The 15695-nt window shown below is 32.0% G+C and overlaps 3 protein-coding genes across 4 annotated transcripts; 2 read left to right on the forward strand and 1 right to left on the reverse strand.

Moving 5' to 3' along the window:
- On the forward strand, window positions 1–2668 carry LOC111517241 (uncharacterized). Its single transcript, XM_023173319.2, has 2 exons — window positions 1–573; window positions 2072–2668. Exons 1-2 carry the CDS (start codon window positions 108–110, stop codon window positions 2425–2427), a joined length of 822 nt encoding a protein of 273 aa, XP_023029087.2. The 5' UTR covers window positions 1–107; the 3' UTR covers window positions 2428–2668.
- Window positions 2669–5256: 2588 nt separating this feature from the next.
- LOC111517242 (sugar transporter SWEET1) lies at window positions 5257–8525 on the reverse strand. Of its 2 annotated transcripts, XM_023173321.2 has the most exons (6): window positions 8266–8525; window positions 7980–8197; window positions 7352–7634; window positions 5636–5755; window positions 5506–5581; window positions 5257–5415 (listed from the first exon to the last, which is right to left on the reverse strand). In XM_023173321.2, exons 2-6 carry the CDS (start codon window positions 8147–8149, stop codon window positions 5396–5398), a joined length of 669 nt encoding a protein of 222 aa, XP_023029089.1. In that variant the 5' UTR covers window positions 8150–8197; window positions 8266–8525; the 3' UTR covers window positions 5257–5395. The 2 variants fall into 2 exon arrangements, with proteins under 2 accessions (XP_023029089.1, XP_023029088.1); XM_023173320.2 differs by having other exon boundaries at window positions 5257–5581; window positions 8266–8523.
- Window positions 8526–11261: 2736 nt separating this feature from the next.
- On the forward strand, window positions 11262–13786 carry CSN5 (COP9 signalosome subunit 5). The gene is made up of 5 exons (XM_023173322.2): window positions 11262–11612; window positions 11860–12094; window positions 12773–12967; window positions 13021–13291; window positions 13357–13786. The coding sequence occupies exons 1-5, from the start codon at window positions 11425–11427 to the stop codon at window positions 13539–13541; spliced, it is 1074 nt and encodes a 357-aa protein (XP_023029090.1). The 5' UTR covers window positions 11262–11424; the 3' UTR covers window positions 13542–13786.
- The last annotated feature ends 1909 nt before the right edge of the window (window positions 13787–15695 follow it).

Below are 15695 nucleotides of genomic sequence, written 5' to 3' on the forward strand. Positions count from 1 at the left end.
AGATCATGACTGTAGATAATTGTCGTTATTTAAATTACGTTATATAACTTTTCCTTCATACCGTCTCGATTTTGTTCTCGGTCAAGTTTTGCTCATTATAAATCGACATGTTATCGCAGTTAGTTGTGTTGTTTACATTTTCAGTGATACAATCGATGAGTGAACAGTTCAAATGTGAAGTGATTCCTTTTGAAACAAATGACGTCAGAGGGACTTGCTGCATACATTTAAAAAATAACTTCCGGCGGCCGAGTAAAGAAGAAATCGATCGACAAATCTTAGAAAACGTATTTGAAAGAAGAAATCAGGCAACTCCAGAAAATGATCAAAGGCACTTTGGTGAAAATGGACAAAATCGAAATGGCGAGTTCGGAAATAGACCTAAAACATATCCGGTCACAGAAAACGTAAATGGTTATGGTGGTAGCACATCTAGAAGAGTACCATTTATTGAACACATTGACTTGAGCAGAGTGACGGAAAGGAATCCGATTCTATTCGAAGACACAAATCACATGAATTCCGATAGGAGAGACTACAACGAATATAATCGGGGGTCGTCGGTTGATACAGGTAGATACATGAAATTATTTCAAGGAAAACCTACTATAAACAACCTTCAATGAAAAAAATGTAGGATTCATGAAAAATAATATTATGAAACCATCATTCAAAATCAAAATGCAAGGGTCTTTTTTGGTTGTTGTTAATAATGTAATTTTTCTTCTTGAATACTTTGAATAATATAATGAACCCAACAAATCACTCCACAAAAAATGAATCATTTATATATCGAATGTTCTTGAATTATATATTTATTATTCGTGTCTGTGTGTGTTTACTCACTCTTATCAAATATATAGTTCGAGGAATTAATCCGATATCATATATTCTCATTTCTGTTGATTTACTTGGATCGAGTTTCTATAAAATATCCACCTAAAATAATTTATTTGTTCAGCATTTGCTTGTCCATTATATTTATCTGATTACAACATCTATGCAATATCTCTTGAATAAAACATATGTTATCTGAAAGTAGAACTAGAATAGAAATGGAATATGTTTCAAAATTTAAATTTTTTTCGAAAGATATCAAAACCTACTTTCTGAGAAATATTTTTATACTTCTCTTTCACCGCATACATTTGAGACAAATCTAAAAAACAGTAAAAAAAAGAAGAATTATAAAAACATCATATAAGAACATAGGTTTTCACTGTTGAAGTCATTGCTGATACTTCGAGATATAATCTTCGTCCTCAATCAAATCTCATACCACTGTTGATTTCTGCCTCAGTAACAGACGAAATGAATATTACTGGAGTTTTTTACCAACACCAAACCGTTATCTTTAAGACCTCGACACGTGTTTCGATCACCAAGTGATCACCTTCAAGCGGAATGAAAAGTAGTTTATTCTTCCTCATGAAGATGATAACTTGGTGGTCGGAACACATGACAAGGTGTTAAAATAACGGTTTGGTGTTGGAAAAAATTCCAATAATATTCATTACTACACCAAAGGTTTCAAACAGTGCATCACAAGAACAGGCGAAATGTTTGGTACTTCAGGTTCCATTCGCACATGGTCACCAGCCCAGATTTTGTTCTCTTCAATTATAAAAAGATCACTTGAAAACTGTGCTAAACTAAAAAAGTGCTGACTATAATGGTATTGACGACTTGTAATATTTCTTATAAAAATATTTATAAACAATATAGGTTTTCTGCAGTTCAATATAAGTGGTCGGAATTAGAAGAATATATCTAATAATTAATTCATGCTAATGGTCATTTTATGATGAATAAGAAGTTCATTAGCACTATCAATGAAGGAATAAAAAGTTTTGAATCATTTTTGAATATTTTTTGAATGAAGTTATATTCAATATATTGGAACATGGATATAATTTATACACACACTTGCACTTTAGTATGTAGAAATCGGTAACTAACTGCATACACATCATTCTACTCATACATGTGTACAATATATGCTATATATGATGAAAACTGATATTTTCTTTCAAAAATTTAGTATTGGAAAATGTATTGAATTCTGTTTCAGGTTTCAACTCAAAAGCAGACGAGAGTCTCAATACAAACACAAAATTCAAAATCAGACCTCTTCCTGATAATGTTAGAAACGAGAATCCTAAATCAAGTACAGCGACCGAAAAAACCTTTTCTCAAATAGAGAAATCGTATAATCAGAAAAAAGTGGATCGAAATATCTTTCAAGGCAAAAATGAATCGAATTCAAATTTCATTAATAGAACCAAAGGAGACGATGAACATATAAAACCTCAGTCGAACAACACAATTCCAGACTTGGGAAACAGAAATAATGTAAATGTACCGGATACCTGTACTGAAGGATATGCAAGAAATGCCAACGGAAAATGTGTTAAAATATTCCAGTGAATATAAATAACCATACAAAAAGTTATAATTTTATACATAGACTGAGAAGAAAACCATGACATTTACATTAATATGACTTATGTAGTTTGCCTCAAAAACGATGTGGCAAGTACAATTCAAACCACCTCACGTTGCATTCGTTTCTCAACATTCCTTTCATATTGTTCAATCGAATGTATGAAATTATTCGAGTTAAATCATTTGTATTTATTCTTTTTTAATAAATTAAAATTCGACCTGACTCCGATTTTAATGCACCTCGAATGGTTGATTACTATTTTATTTCATAGAAATTGTTTTTGACGAGGATGAATCTCGTTCGGCAGTCGATGTCGAAGGTTGAATGTTCAATGAATAATGAATTGCCTTTTTGGGAGCCTCGTTTATAACTTTGATATTCGACCCCATATTATGGGGTTTCTTAAGGGAAGAAGTCATCGCCTCTACGAAAATAAAACAAAACGGTTTATTTTTTATCCATCACAACCGATAAAAGTTTTTAATAAAAATATAATTGAAGTTTTTGAAAATATGTTTAACTCGTGAAAGATTTCACACAAGGTACTAAAATTAATACTTGAGAGTATGCTACATGAACGAAAAACTAACAGAAAAATATTCAGTAAAACCGATCTGAAATAGTGGATTTAAAAACTACTACAAACGTACAAATCAATTTGTGACAAGAAGAGTAAACCCATGGCAAACTAAAAAATTGATTGTAAAAATTAACATGCTCTTAAAATAGGAAAATAAATGTTGAATTAATCCATACCCATCAGTTCGCATTACATTACACAATTCATATGGCCAGCGTGATCACCGTCAGTTAGCCGTATTTTGGGAAATAATAGGATTCATATCCAGGTTTTTCAGTATGCTTTATTGAATGAAAATAATGTCCTTTCTCTAACACTTCTGGTTATATTTGAGGTTGGAAAATGTAACACCCTGTATATTTTAAATTTTTCCAATACCTGGCACATTTCTAGTATTTATAATTTTCAATTTTTAGGCAAAATTTATGAATAAGTTAGTGACTAATTGGACTTTCCAGTGGTTTATATTACGCGGCAACTTCAACGCGGCACTTCAGCAGATTCTTTATTAAATTATCTTCAATTTTTTCAGATTATGGTAGGTTATAAACTCAAAAAACAGTATGAAATATTGATTCTTCCTTAAAAAAATGTCGTTCAAAAAATAATTATAATAAATCAATTGAAAACACTTCCTCGCCTGAACCATCTCTCGACGTGCATTTTCCTAAATAGTTAGCTTCATCAGAAGATGTGAGAGCATCGTTTCGAAACTGTTTCATGTTTTAGATGTGCAATGAGAAAGGGTTTTTAAATATTCCAACTGGGGCGCCAGCCCAGGGCGTACATAAAACAAAATAATCTTTTACATCTCTGTTTCCCCGTGCCTAAAATTTTCAGTGGGTGAATTTATATTCAGTATCAGCATTGCACCCGTGACGGGGGAGGTCGCTAGTATTCAACTAATAACCAAGAGTCAGTGTTGCCAACTGAACTATAAAGTCGTTACATATGAAGCAAAATTCCACTAACACAGAATACCACTAAATACCACAGAACTTACAATTTTTGTATCGTTCAGATACATAAAATTGTAACTCAGGAATTAAAATCATGTTCGCTTTCAACCGCGCAATTCGGTAGATGGTAACCTTAAATTTACAGCAGTTAAGCACTTGGTTAACATGAAAATGAGCATGCGCGCCAAATATTGAAATATCTGCAGCTGTCACTGACAACATACCTTTTAAAACGATTGTTTCAAAATTCTTGAGCGTTTTCTTGTTTATAAGAACTATTCTGTGTAATAAAATAAAAAAAAAGTTGTTTGTTTACCTGTGTGTAGATATCACTATTAGATAGAAACCCCCTAGATATATAGGTAACTACTTTCACGGGAAAGAAAAAGTATTCTGGAAACAACTTTCTTATGAACACTGAATTATACGAGAATAACTTTTTCTTATTCATTTTTATGTATGTGAAATTTCCATCATTGCTTTTTCATATTTTGTATAGAATTCTTATGAATATCTTTTTCACTTCCATAACAAAATATTTTCAAGTTCAAATGAAATAAGAAAAAAGTATAATTCAGTGTTCATGCGAGAGCAGTTTCGAAACGACTTTGCTTTCTTTTCAAAAACTAATCTCTCTCAAAAAACATACACTGCTGTCAATTACCATAGATGTAACTATGGAATGTATTCTCCTTTATTGAAAATAGTCACGAATAGGAGCAAGACTGAATTTGATCTCTTTCATATTTCTGAGGATACTCGAAAAAATAAGATACAAAATATTGATTTGTAAACCACAAGTATATGTAATATTACTTTTAATTTCTCTGTGATTTGAATCGATTTTTGTGCTTCAATGCAACTCACTATCATAACTGTTTTAATTTATATTTAATTGATAAGTAAATTAGATCAAAGTTAAGATAGTGTTAACAATCCGATATTGTATATAATCGGGAGTTTCCCCTGAATGAATAAAATCAGTTGTTTTTGGCTTCTGGATTTGACTAGCTGCTTTGCAGTAATGGATTGGCTTGTAATGGACCTCCTTGGGGAGCCTTGCTTATTTTTGATATTCGTAAATTGAGACTTCTATCAATTCTATAGTCGGCATCTTCGTAAGGGAAGATGTCATTGCTACTCTACAATATATAAACCTATCGGACTAGTCACAAAGAAAGTTGTAATCAGACATAGGGTATTAGACAAATGTAATGATAACAACCTATGAGAGTCAACAAGTATCACGGCTGGTACAAAAAAAAAGCTGATAATAACAAATTATTTCAATTTTAAATTTCAGTCACATATTAATATAACAACAAATTTTCTATCCACTCAAATAACATAATAAAGCACAATCTCAGCAACAAACTGGATCGCAAAAATATTATTTTTCTTTCTATTCTTTTATTCAGGAGCAACATCACCTGGAATGTAAAATTATGTTACAATTATTACTATCAAAGAAACTTCCCTCTATTCTCTTTTGACAGTTTTTTTCCTTTTGCTACTCTGACCTTCAGGCCTTGCAGGATACATGAAAATCAAGATTAACTGCCCCACACACAGGACGAATCCAATCGCATTTTGTATCTAGAAAACAAGAGATGTTTATAGAAAAAGTATTTCGAATATTTTTTTACTCACCATCATAAACTCGTTCATCAAGATAATTCCATAGAGCAACCACAAGAAACTGACGATTGCTCCCATAAATGTTAGAGGAAAAGGAATTGATGATGCATCTTTTTTCTCTATAATTTGTTTCTGAAATGCAATAATTTGATTTTTCATATATTTATTTAATCGATACAGAGAATAAAAAAAATAAGAATAAAATACTAATGAGGAGACAGATATGAAGACAGTAATTGCAGTACATAAAGTAAGGATTGTGTATAAAATAGCATCTAAGTGACTTAACACTTGTGTTATGCTACTAATCTGCTTGATAGTCCAAGCAGATAAACCATTCATATACAATTCAATTTCTTATGACATTCATGTGTTTTCACTCTTCCCAAATGAAAGAAAAAACTTTTGAAATGAATCCAATATGGCAAGGATACATTCCTAAATTTGACCAGAAATATTACCGTATTTGAATAAAATTTGTTTATAGAGGTGTAACTTGTCAGTAACACCTCTAAAAATTTGGACAATATTCTTCGTGAAACGAAAATATATAAATTTCAAATGAAAATTAGATGACGTTCCCTTTATTAAATTCTTGAAGAAAACACTGGAAATAGCACACAACATTTTCTAGATATCTATCCAAAACACTGAAATACTTGAAAGGTCCATTGATATAATTATAATTCAACAACACTTTTTTCATTTTATCAATAATAGAGAACCCACAATAAAACTGACCAATATGTTTCAATCATTTCTTGATTGGCAACACTAATATTTGACATATAATATTGAGATGTGTAATTAAAATAATTGAAGACCTTCAAATTTTACTGCTTTCAATGAAAAGATTTAGTATATTGAAAAAAATAGTTTATTATTCAAAATTTAGTATATTTGAAATATATAGGAAAAATTAAAAAAAAGTCATTTTGGAAAAAGGAATGAATCCCTTCTTATTTATTTCATTTTTGAAACTTCTATGATTCAGAGGAGTGATAATACATAAATGCCAGGAATAACTTGTGAATATCAACAAAAAATATTCAGCGGCGATTTATATAATCAAATGCAAACTTCTGCTTCGCAGGATGATTAGCCATACTTTTCATTTATATATGTGATATTTTTGTGCATCAAAGATAAAAAAACTTTATTACTTTTTTATTGTATTGAAACGATTTTGAAGTTTACAAATAAAAATAATTTGTTGTTGCTACTGAATGGGGACTATTTTATACTACCATAATATGAAGATAATCTATCTACAATTTAATAATATCTTTGTACCAAGTTCCAAGTTTGTTATCCGGGCAAAATAATGCTTTTATATGCGAAAGAGCACAAACTGACCTGATGTTGAAGTCATCAATTACTCAATATTTCTCTTAAAGAAAACAAGAACTCTCCTTATATCCAATATTGCTAAGAATGTATGTAACTTTTGCTGTATTTATGGAAAACTGTTGGGCAAAAAAATATTATTATAAAAATATGGATTGCATATCATAAATTCAGGGATTTTCACCAAAACCTTTTTTGAATGATGATTGCAGGGTACTTTCTTAAAAAAAATAGGATTACTTAAAAGGTACATCAAAGTCAATAATTAAATGTTTTCTACAGCTGGAATGATTTGTCAAAGAAAGTTTCAATGCAAGTATATAAGAGATAAACTATATGGCAGGAAAGTGAATAAAGCTGAGTTACTTTCATTCAACTAACCAAATCTAGAAGAGGTGAGGCAATAAGCAGCAACATCAGCAAAGTGACAATCAGACCATATCGATATTCCAAATTGCGCGGGTCTTCTATCTCTGCATAACCAAAAAATATTGCCACCATGCCAACGCCAATAGCAAGGGGTTTCAGTATTTCCTGATACTTTTCACTGGAGTACACATAATAAAAAGATGTGTAGATGATATTCAGGATGATGGCTGCTACATTGACTTGTAGCATGGCAGGATCATTCAGAAGTATGGCATGTTTGAGCATCAGCATACCTCTAAAAGGAGTCAGTAAATTAATTATTTTCTATATATAATGGAAGAGTGGCGATGGAAACCCAACACCTACAATTAAATCAGATATTTGGGGTGATATGTGTTCTACTTTAAGAGAAGACTGTCTCATAAACTAGAACATATCGAGCAAGACAGGAACTAATTAAATGATGTTAATTCCAAATATTTTTACCTACTTGATGATTATTCTGAAGTTCTTATCAGAATTGTTTAAGAATTAATGAGGAGTAATAAGATAAATCAACATATACTAGATTGGTGCAAGGTTTCAGTCTAATACTTAAAGTTTTTATAATAACATCCTGTTATATGCCACAGTTACTTACACAACGAGACCCCCAATAAAAGGAGTCGAGGGGGTGCCTTGTGTTGTTCCTTTTCTATATATGTCCTTACAAACAAAAGCCCCTGAAAAAAACTGGGCTATTGTAACAACGCTGGCAATTTGACCTACAGTTTCCTTGTGCGGCTGTAAAATTCTTGATAAACCCCTCATGATTTATAAAGTTCAAAGGGCAGGCTTTGTGTCAAGTTATGACAAGAACTGAAAGAGAATTTGAAATTATCACATTATTAATTCAGTGAATTCCCTTCATTTCTATATATACATACCAAAAAATTATCTGTTTATTGGGTAAATGCTCGAGTACCTACAAACATTTGCTCTTTAAATGCTTCAAAGGCAGGATGTCACTGAAATTAGTGGAATAAGTCAAAAAAAAACAAGATAAAATTTCGGCGTTATCACGACAACATAGCTAAGGTACGTGTCAAGATTATTTTGGCCATGAACTGAATTTATACTTAGAGGTTGAAAAATATAAATTTATTTTCAAATCCATATCTGATAATCTAACACTCAAACAAAAAAAACGTTCTGTGTCACCTGCCATCTGTTATTTGTGCTCCATTCAGTCCATTCCACAGACTGGGTTTAGGCCACAAAGCACGTTCTCTGGTTTTGGCATTGTCTCTATCACAAAAGAAAGGAACATGCTTCAAATTGATAATATAAATTTAAATGTTTTTATGATGTCAAACTGAAACTGAGAACTCTCAGATCTGCCAAAAAACGTATCCCTTGCGATTCTGTTTATTAAATGAATCTTTGGTCGTTAAATCTCTCAGTTCCATTTTTTGTAAAATTTGGATATCGGAGTTGAATACAGAATAATTATTCAAGTGCTGACGAATGTTACCATTCGTGGAATTTGGAAATTGAAGAAATTGTTCGTCTTCAGCTTAACCATGTGAAATGAAATGGTACGGCAAGTCTCGTGCTTACGTCACGTAATCTTGATTGAGAATGACAAAAATAGCTAATAGTACCATCATCATACCCAATTTTGTTATTTTTGCGAATTTTATCAAAATTTGATAAAAAATATTCGTGACAGAAATGTTTAATGCAATTGACATGAGGGGTGGGGAAGTAAGAAAAGCTCGGACGCAAAACTATGAGACAAAACTATTGAAAAATAATAATTACTGATTTCGGATGCGTTTGAGCTTATTATGTTTGGAAAGGACTTATGTCCCTAGCGGTGAATTGGCGCAGTAGTACTGCGCCCGACTCACGAGCGGAAGATTTTCTCTAAAGACTTTATCTAGTTGAAGTGAGTTCTGCAACGTTATATGGCTGATGTACTGCGAATAGTCATGATGCTCCCTAGGTGGCTCGAGGAGTTATTAATATTGCATGCCCAGGACACGAGGCTAATGACCGAGGTAGTCGATGCCGATGACACAAAAAAAATGTGAGTTACTCAATGACTCGCGGCTTTTCCCCCGCGTTCCTCCGAGGTGTTGTTTTACATTTAAAACAATCTATAATTGAATATAAAAAATTATTAAAATGAAAAGACAGTTAGTAGGTAGGCGGATAAATATTCTTGTATAATATATAAACATACATATTCCATTCACTCGTGATGTTTGTCTATTTTTAAATGATAAAGATTTACTGCTCACCTGCTATGTACTCGGAGAGATTTTGTAGAAATGTCTTTTCATCTCTTGGATAACTGAACTGAAAACTAAACGTATTTCACCCACAAATCACTCAACACTAATTTCCGAAATCATAACCAAAGAGACAAAGCACAATAAGGTAAATTTTCGTTATGTGGATACCCGGCGATTTTGAAAAAATTTTTGACTGTACTTACGTATTTTGATGCGTAGATTACGAATCCGAAAGAAAAAAGCGGCGCTCTCCCTTATTTAAAAAGTTACGGCCCTTCAAAGTTCAGAAAAGGGCAACTTTTCAGCCTTCTTTTTCACTAAATAAACTATTTAAAAACACAAGCATCTATTCACTAGGTCACCTTTACACCTTATTCCTATTTCTTTGACACTTTCCACTTCAATAATCAACATTTTTCTTATAAAAAACTTAAGTTAAAAACGAATGCTTCTCCTGGTGACATTATTCTATTTTTAGGTTAGTTACTAGTGACATTTCAGAAAAAAGCGATTGTTATTTGCCACTGCCTACTATTTCAAATTCGTAATACACCACCAAAAACCAATTTACGATCTAAAGAATGAAGATAAAAACATTTGAATTACTTTAGGAATATGGACTGCTTCAGTCGTACCAACCCAACCATGTCATTAACCTTAAAAACGTAAAATACAGTGATATGTAACCAAAAAGCAGCTCCGTACATTTTTTAACATTTTTATAAGAAAAATGTTGATTATTGAAGTAAAAAGTGTTAAAGAAGGAGGAATAAGGTGTAAAGGTGACCTAGCGAATAAATGCTTGTGTTTTTAAATAGTTTATTTAGTAAAAAAGAAGGCTGAAAAGTTGCCCTTTTCTGAACTTTGAAGGGCCATGAATTGTCACTATAATTCAATGAATCACATATCTAGCCGTATCTAGTAGGTAAGTCGGCTATTGTTGACAAATACGGGTTAGTCATTTACGTTCATATCTTCAAACATTGTACTTTCAAAAACAAATGTTCTTGCTGAAATTTCTCGCTTTACAGGTAATGAAATTTAGTTAATTTGATGATCGTAATTTTGTTCTAACACCGACGCTTACAGCTGAGAATATTTCAGGAAGTAATCTTTACGAATACCACTCCTCCTAAAAATTGTCTCTGATAAATATCCATTTTTTTTCAACACTCAACTTTATTATTTTTGAGCAATACCAATTTAACAACCAGCAATAGATAAAACCACTCGTCCTACGGATTCGTGGTTTCATCATGTTGATTTTGCTCTCATGATGTTGCTAAATAAGAAGGTTCTTGTAAAAAACATGAAGATTTGTCGATACAATTTTGTGGTTTTGTGGTAATGCTACCTATTACAGAGTGAGTTACTTTTGAATATTTTAAAATTTAATATAAGTAGATTTTGATATTATATACAATATAAATTCTGATGTTTTTACCAGAACTCCTACTTATCTATTTCTTTTATAGTAAATATTTTCAAATTGTATATGAAGTTCACATTTATCATGAATTTTCTGAAGCCAGTTCAGAGTAAGCTATGCGAGGAATTTGTGAGGATTTTCAATAATGTTTGAGTAAAATATTAGTAGGTATTTTGTCTCAAGTTTTGGAGTATTTTATGCAATTTCTATTGGCAACACTGCCAACTTGTCATGTTTTGTTGTCTATGGACATGCTAAGAGAGATTGAGATTTGTTTTTTGGGAATGCCGCAAATAAAACATTGAAAAACCAGCGAAAAAATCGAAAAAATAATAATTATCTCATCGTTCGAGGGTAACATTTCGGAAAAAGCAAAAATGTCGAAAGCAACTAGCTCAAGTTCCGTTGAACCTCCATCATCCCAATATGAAAGTCAATCCCAGATAGCCCAAAAAAATTGGGAATTGAATAATGCCGTGGAAGTGGTGAGCTCTGTGGATGAAATTTATCGTTATGACAAGAAACAGCAACAAGACATTTTAGCAGCAAAACCTTGGGAAAAAGAGTAAGAGAATTATTGTGGTCTTTGTGAAAGATTAAGGGTGTATTCAAACAATAGTGTCTAGTCCAATGTCTCAAGTTGTAAGTCTTAATAATTCATATTTTTCATTTGTTACTACTGAAACTAACAACCCAATTAATGATACAAGGCCTATGATTTCTTACTACTTGAAACTGGGTGCATGAATCCACCTTGGCTTAGTTCGACATCAGTTATATGAAGTGAACAATATTTTTGTATACAATTTCAGCCCACATTTTTTTAAAGACATAAGAATTTCTGCCTTGGCCCTTCTAAAAATGGTGATGCATGCTAGATCTGGAGGTACTCTGGAAGTGATGGGTCTGATTTTGGGGAAAGTTGATGGAAATACTATGTTTGTCATGGATTCATTTGCTTTACCAGTAGAAGGCACTGAAACACGAGTGAATGCTCAAGCGCAAGCCTATGAGTATATGAGTTCCTACATAGAGGCCGCCAAACTTGTAAGTCCAAAACTAAGATATTACTTTTGAATTAGAGTATTGTATTGATATGTTGGCTAATATTTGTTACTACAGAAATCCTACAACGCATATGAATGTTCCAATTGAAAATCAATGATCCAACTTATTTTTTGGATCTTATTTTCACTTTTTCAATGTGATGTTTTCTCTTTACCTAGACAAGGCTAGTTTTACTGTGAATGAGAAGGATACGAATGTATCCCACCAGACATTTGAAGTGTGACAAATTAAATATTTTACTATTTTGAGTATGGGAATATCAAAATATATTGAAAATTTCAGATTCATTTCAGGCTCAGTTTCTTACCTGTGTCTGATTTTCTACTAGGAAGTAAAAAAGACAAAATCCACTGATTGAAGAAGGTCGAAAATCATAGAGAAGTGGAAAGTTAATTTAAAATCCTCAATATATCTCAATTTCTGTTGAACTTGAAGAATTAAAAAAAATAATTTTCAAGCTAAAATGAAGTTGAAAGAAGCCTAAAACTATAGCAAATTCTAGATTTTCAAATATGAAGGATTTGGATTCTGTTCTGCCGGCCTAACAGTAAAATAGCATAAAACTACGTCATGACCTGACTCAACAAAATCTTTTTCTCTTTGGTGTAGTTCTGATAGTTCAACGTAAAGCAAAGTATTCTAATAATTTTTGTTCAGGTAGGAAGACAAGAAAATGCAATTGGATGGTATCACAGCCATCCTGGATATGGTTGTTGGTTATCTGGAATAGACGTAAGCACACAAATGCTGAATCAAAATTTCCAAGAGCCTTTTGTGGCCATAGTTATCGATCCAGTTCGTACAATTTCAGCAGGAAAAGTTTGTCTAGGAGCCTTCAGGACATACCCCAAGGTGAAATTTCCTAATAGAAAACCATTTTGCTTGCTACAATAAATAATTTTCAGGGGTACAAACCTGCGAATGAGGAACCTTCCGAGTACCAGACTATTCCACTGAATAAGATAGAAGACTTTGGCGTACACTGCAAACAGTACTATTCACTCGAAGTGTCGTATTTCAAATCAGCTCTGGACAGGAGACTTTTGGATTCTCTCTGGAACAAATACTGGGTCAACACTCTGAGTTCTTCTAGTTTACTGACCAATGCTGACTACACCACCGGACAGATATTCGACTTGTCAGAGAAATTGGAGCAGTCTGAAGCTGCTATTATAGGTTTGTGTAAATTAGAATGAATATGGAATTTCAAGCCATTATTTGACTTGCCTTAACTGTTGCAGGGCGTGGCGGATTCATGGTGGGATTACCTGATCCCCATGATAAAAGGACGGAGGATAAGCTTCTCAAAGCCACTAAAGACAGTTGCAAGACTACAATCGAAATTATTCACGGCCTTATGGCTCAGATGATCAAAGATAGGTTGTTTAACAGTGTCAGCCCGATTACAGGGAATGGAATGAAGTAGTTGAACTTATATTTAACCTGGTCCTATCTATTTCGTATGTTTTCAAACTTTGTGATAACAAGTAATTTCAATAAAAGAAGGTTCTTAGATTAATTACAGTTATATATAGAACTACTAATAAACCTGACTTTTGTATTATGTATTTTGCAGAATTGTATAAATTCTAGATTTTATCACCAAAAGTGTTGAAACCTGATATTAATCTGTTTACATTACAGAAGTCCTAGTAAATACTATTATTTTGATTTGTGTCATTTCATTCTAAATTTTTCTTCATGATTATATCGTAGTAGTAAATGAGAATTAGATCAATCAGGTTGAGATGTGAACTGAAAAACGGTAACTGCTGAACCAAACATCAGAATATTGAATAAAAGCAGTTTAGGGCCATTACTCTTTCTCATTCTTATAAAATCTATATAGAAATTACACCAACAAATGACAAATACACAAATTAAATCTGAATTTCAAAAAATCATTTATATTTATTTATTGAAAGACAACAACTGCCAAATTAGTGTTAGGACACAACAAAATTGAAAGGTTCACCATTGTTCTGTTTTTGAGTTTATAATATATTAACGAAACATTTTCGTGCAATATTCAGATTGATATAATTCGAAAAAAGTAATCACAAATCATCCAGATAATTTACTTTTCACCTAACCATTCAAAAATGCATTATTATTTAGTATATAAGGAACTTTCAAATACAACTTTAAAACCATTAAGGAATTTACAAAATCAAGACTTGATATTTTTCATCTACGATTCTTAGAATCAACTAAAAATCTATATAAACCAAAGCCTTCACTTGAAAAATTCTATTCATAAATTAAAAGTACGCACCTTTCTGCAGACTGTTAAAAAAGAATAAAAAAAAATTCCACTATGAAATTCACACAACATAGAAATGTGGTCATCAAACAAGACAGCTCAATGTTCTGTTGGCAAATTAATTCAAATCTAGAACATCCATATTTCAGGGAATAATTGACTGTCGCCAAATGACAAACGGTTTTCCAAGACAGTAAAATTTTAATTGGCATCAAAGAATTATTTATTAAACTTCCATATTTGTTTCTTCTCATTATTCAGATCAATTCTGAAATAGCTCCTTTTGAATCTATATATTTAAAAAATGATTATTTCCTGTATACCTTTCCATTGTAGTTTCTTGGAAATAGGAAACGTATTTTAAATTTTGAACCATGAAACCACATAGTTTGTTGATATTGTCTGAATACTTGAAGAAGGCAAAATGTGTTATTTCTGACATTTATGGATTTTTATTCCATAGAATAAAAAACTTTTCAATATTAATCAAATTGGAACCACGTCAAAATTCCAATGATGGAGCCGAACAACTGAATATAAATTAAAATATGATGTGCTGTATCGATGGCGATTTTTTTTTCGTCTCCAACCAGCATCCATAGAACAAGATGCATATAATATCTCTAGTTTGATCTATCGTACCCTTTCCCCATGTAAAGTATGTTGTGAAAAACTCTCGACCTACGGCATTCTTTATAAAGATTCAATAAAATCCATTAAATTTCAGCATTTCATTCACAGAGGTGCGGAGTATAACGTATACCTTAACTAAGGCAGTTGACACTGTGAAGTGAATAGGGTGAAAGTTTTTTTACATTATGATCCATAAATTGAAGATCTGACACGCAGGACAGGTTTCGATTCTTGCCCCGGCCCGAAAATACCTTGTCTTGTATACAAAATTGCGTCAATCTCATTTTTTGCATCGTGTTATTGACAAAATGAAAAAAAGCGAATGTGTTTCCATCTTTTGGTAGAATAACCAAGTAACGCCAAAAATAACGTTGACGTATTGACACAGATTAAGTACTCTGTGGTATTGAATACTTTGACAAGCTCTTCTATGAATAATCTTTAATTTCGCGTTTCACTTGGAGTGATAATAAGGAATCAAAGAATCCTTATTGTAGCAAAGGCTGAACCTGTCATTCAATGTCAAAATATTTGAAATTTGACATAATATATAATTGATTTCAAGTGTTTTCTACAAAGATTCGAGACAGAAAACAGAGTTTTTTATTTTTTTGCTTATTTTTATTCTATTGCAATTTTCATTTCACGGTTTATTGCTCAATTGAATTTTATGTTTAATTTTGT

The sequence above is a fragment of the Leptinotarsa decemlineata genome, unplaced genomic scaffold (genome assembly GCF_025532065.1).
Source record: "Leptinotarsa decemlineata unplaced genomic scaffold, Ldec_3_MD MMD2_tig00001064_RagTag_RagTag, whole genome shotgun sequence".
Taxonomy (NCBI): domain Eukaryota; kingdom Metazoa; phylum Arthropoda; class Insecta; order Coleoptera; family Chrysomelidae; genus Leptinotarsa; species Leptinotarsa decemlineata.

Bases quoted from the DNA above. Each gene is read 5' to 3' on its own strand.
- LOC111517241 (XM_023173319.2), top strand. From the start codon at position 108: ATGTTATCGCAGTTAGTTGTGTTGTTTACATTTTCAGTGATACAATCG. The intron at 574-2,071 runs GTAGATACATGA...ATTCTGTTTCAG, and splicing joins GGGGTCGTCGGTTGATACAG to GTTTCAACTCAAAAGCAGAC.
- LOC111517242 (XM_023173320.2), bottom strand. From the start codon at position 8,149: ATGAGGGGTTTATCAAGAATTTTACAGCCGCACAAGGAAACTGTAGGT. The intron at 7,635-7,979 runs GTAAGTAACTGT...GACTCCTTTTAG, and splicing joins TTTATTGGGGGTCTCGTTGT to AGGTATGCTGATGCTCAAAC. The intron at 5,756-7,351 runs GTTAGTTGAATG...ATTGCATTTCAG, and splicing joins CCTCACCTCTTCTAGATTTG to AAACAAATTATAGAGAAAAA.
- CSN5 (XM_023173322.2), top strand. From the start codon at position 11,425: ATGTCGAAAGCAACTAGCTCAAGTTCCGTTGAACCTCCATCATCCCAA. The intron at 12,095-12,772 runs GTAAGTCCAAAA...ATTTTTGTTCAG, and splicing joins ACATAGAGGCCGCCAAACTT to GTAGGAAGACAAGAAAATGC. The intron at 12,968-13,020 runs GTGAAATTTCCT...AATAATTTTCAG, and splicing joins CCTTCAGGACATACCCCAAG to GGGTACAAACCTGCGAATGA.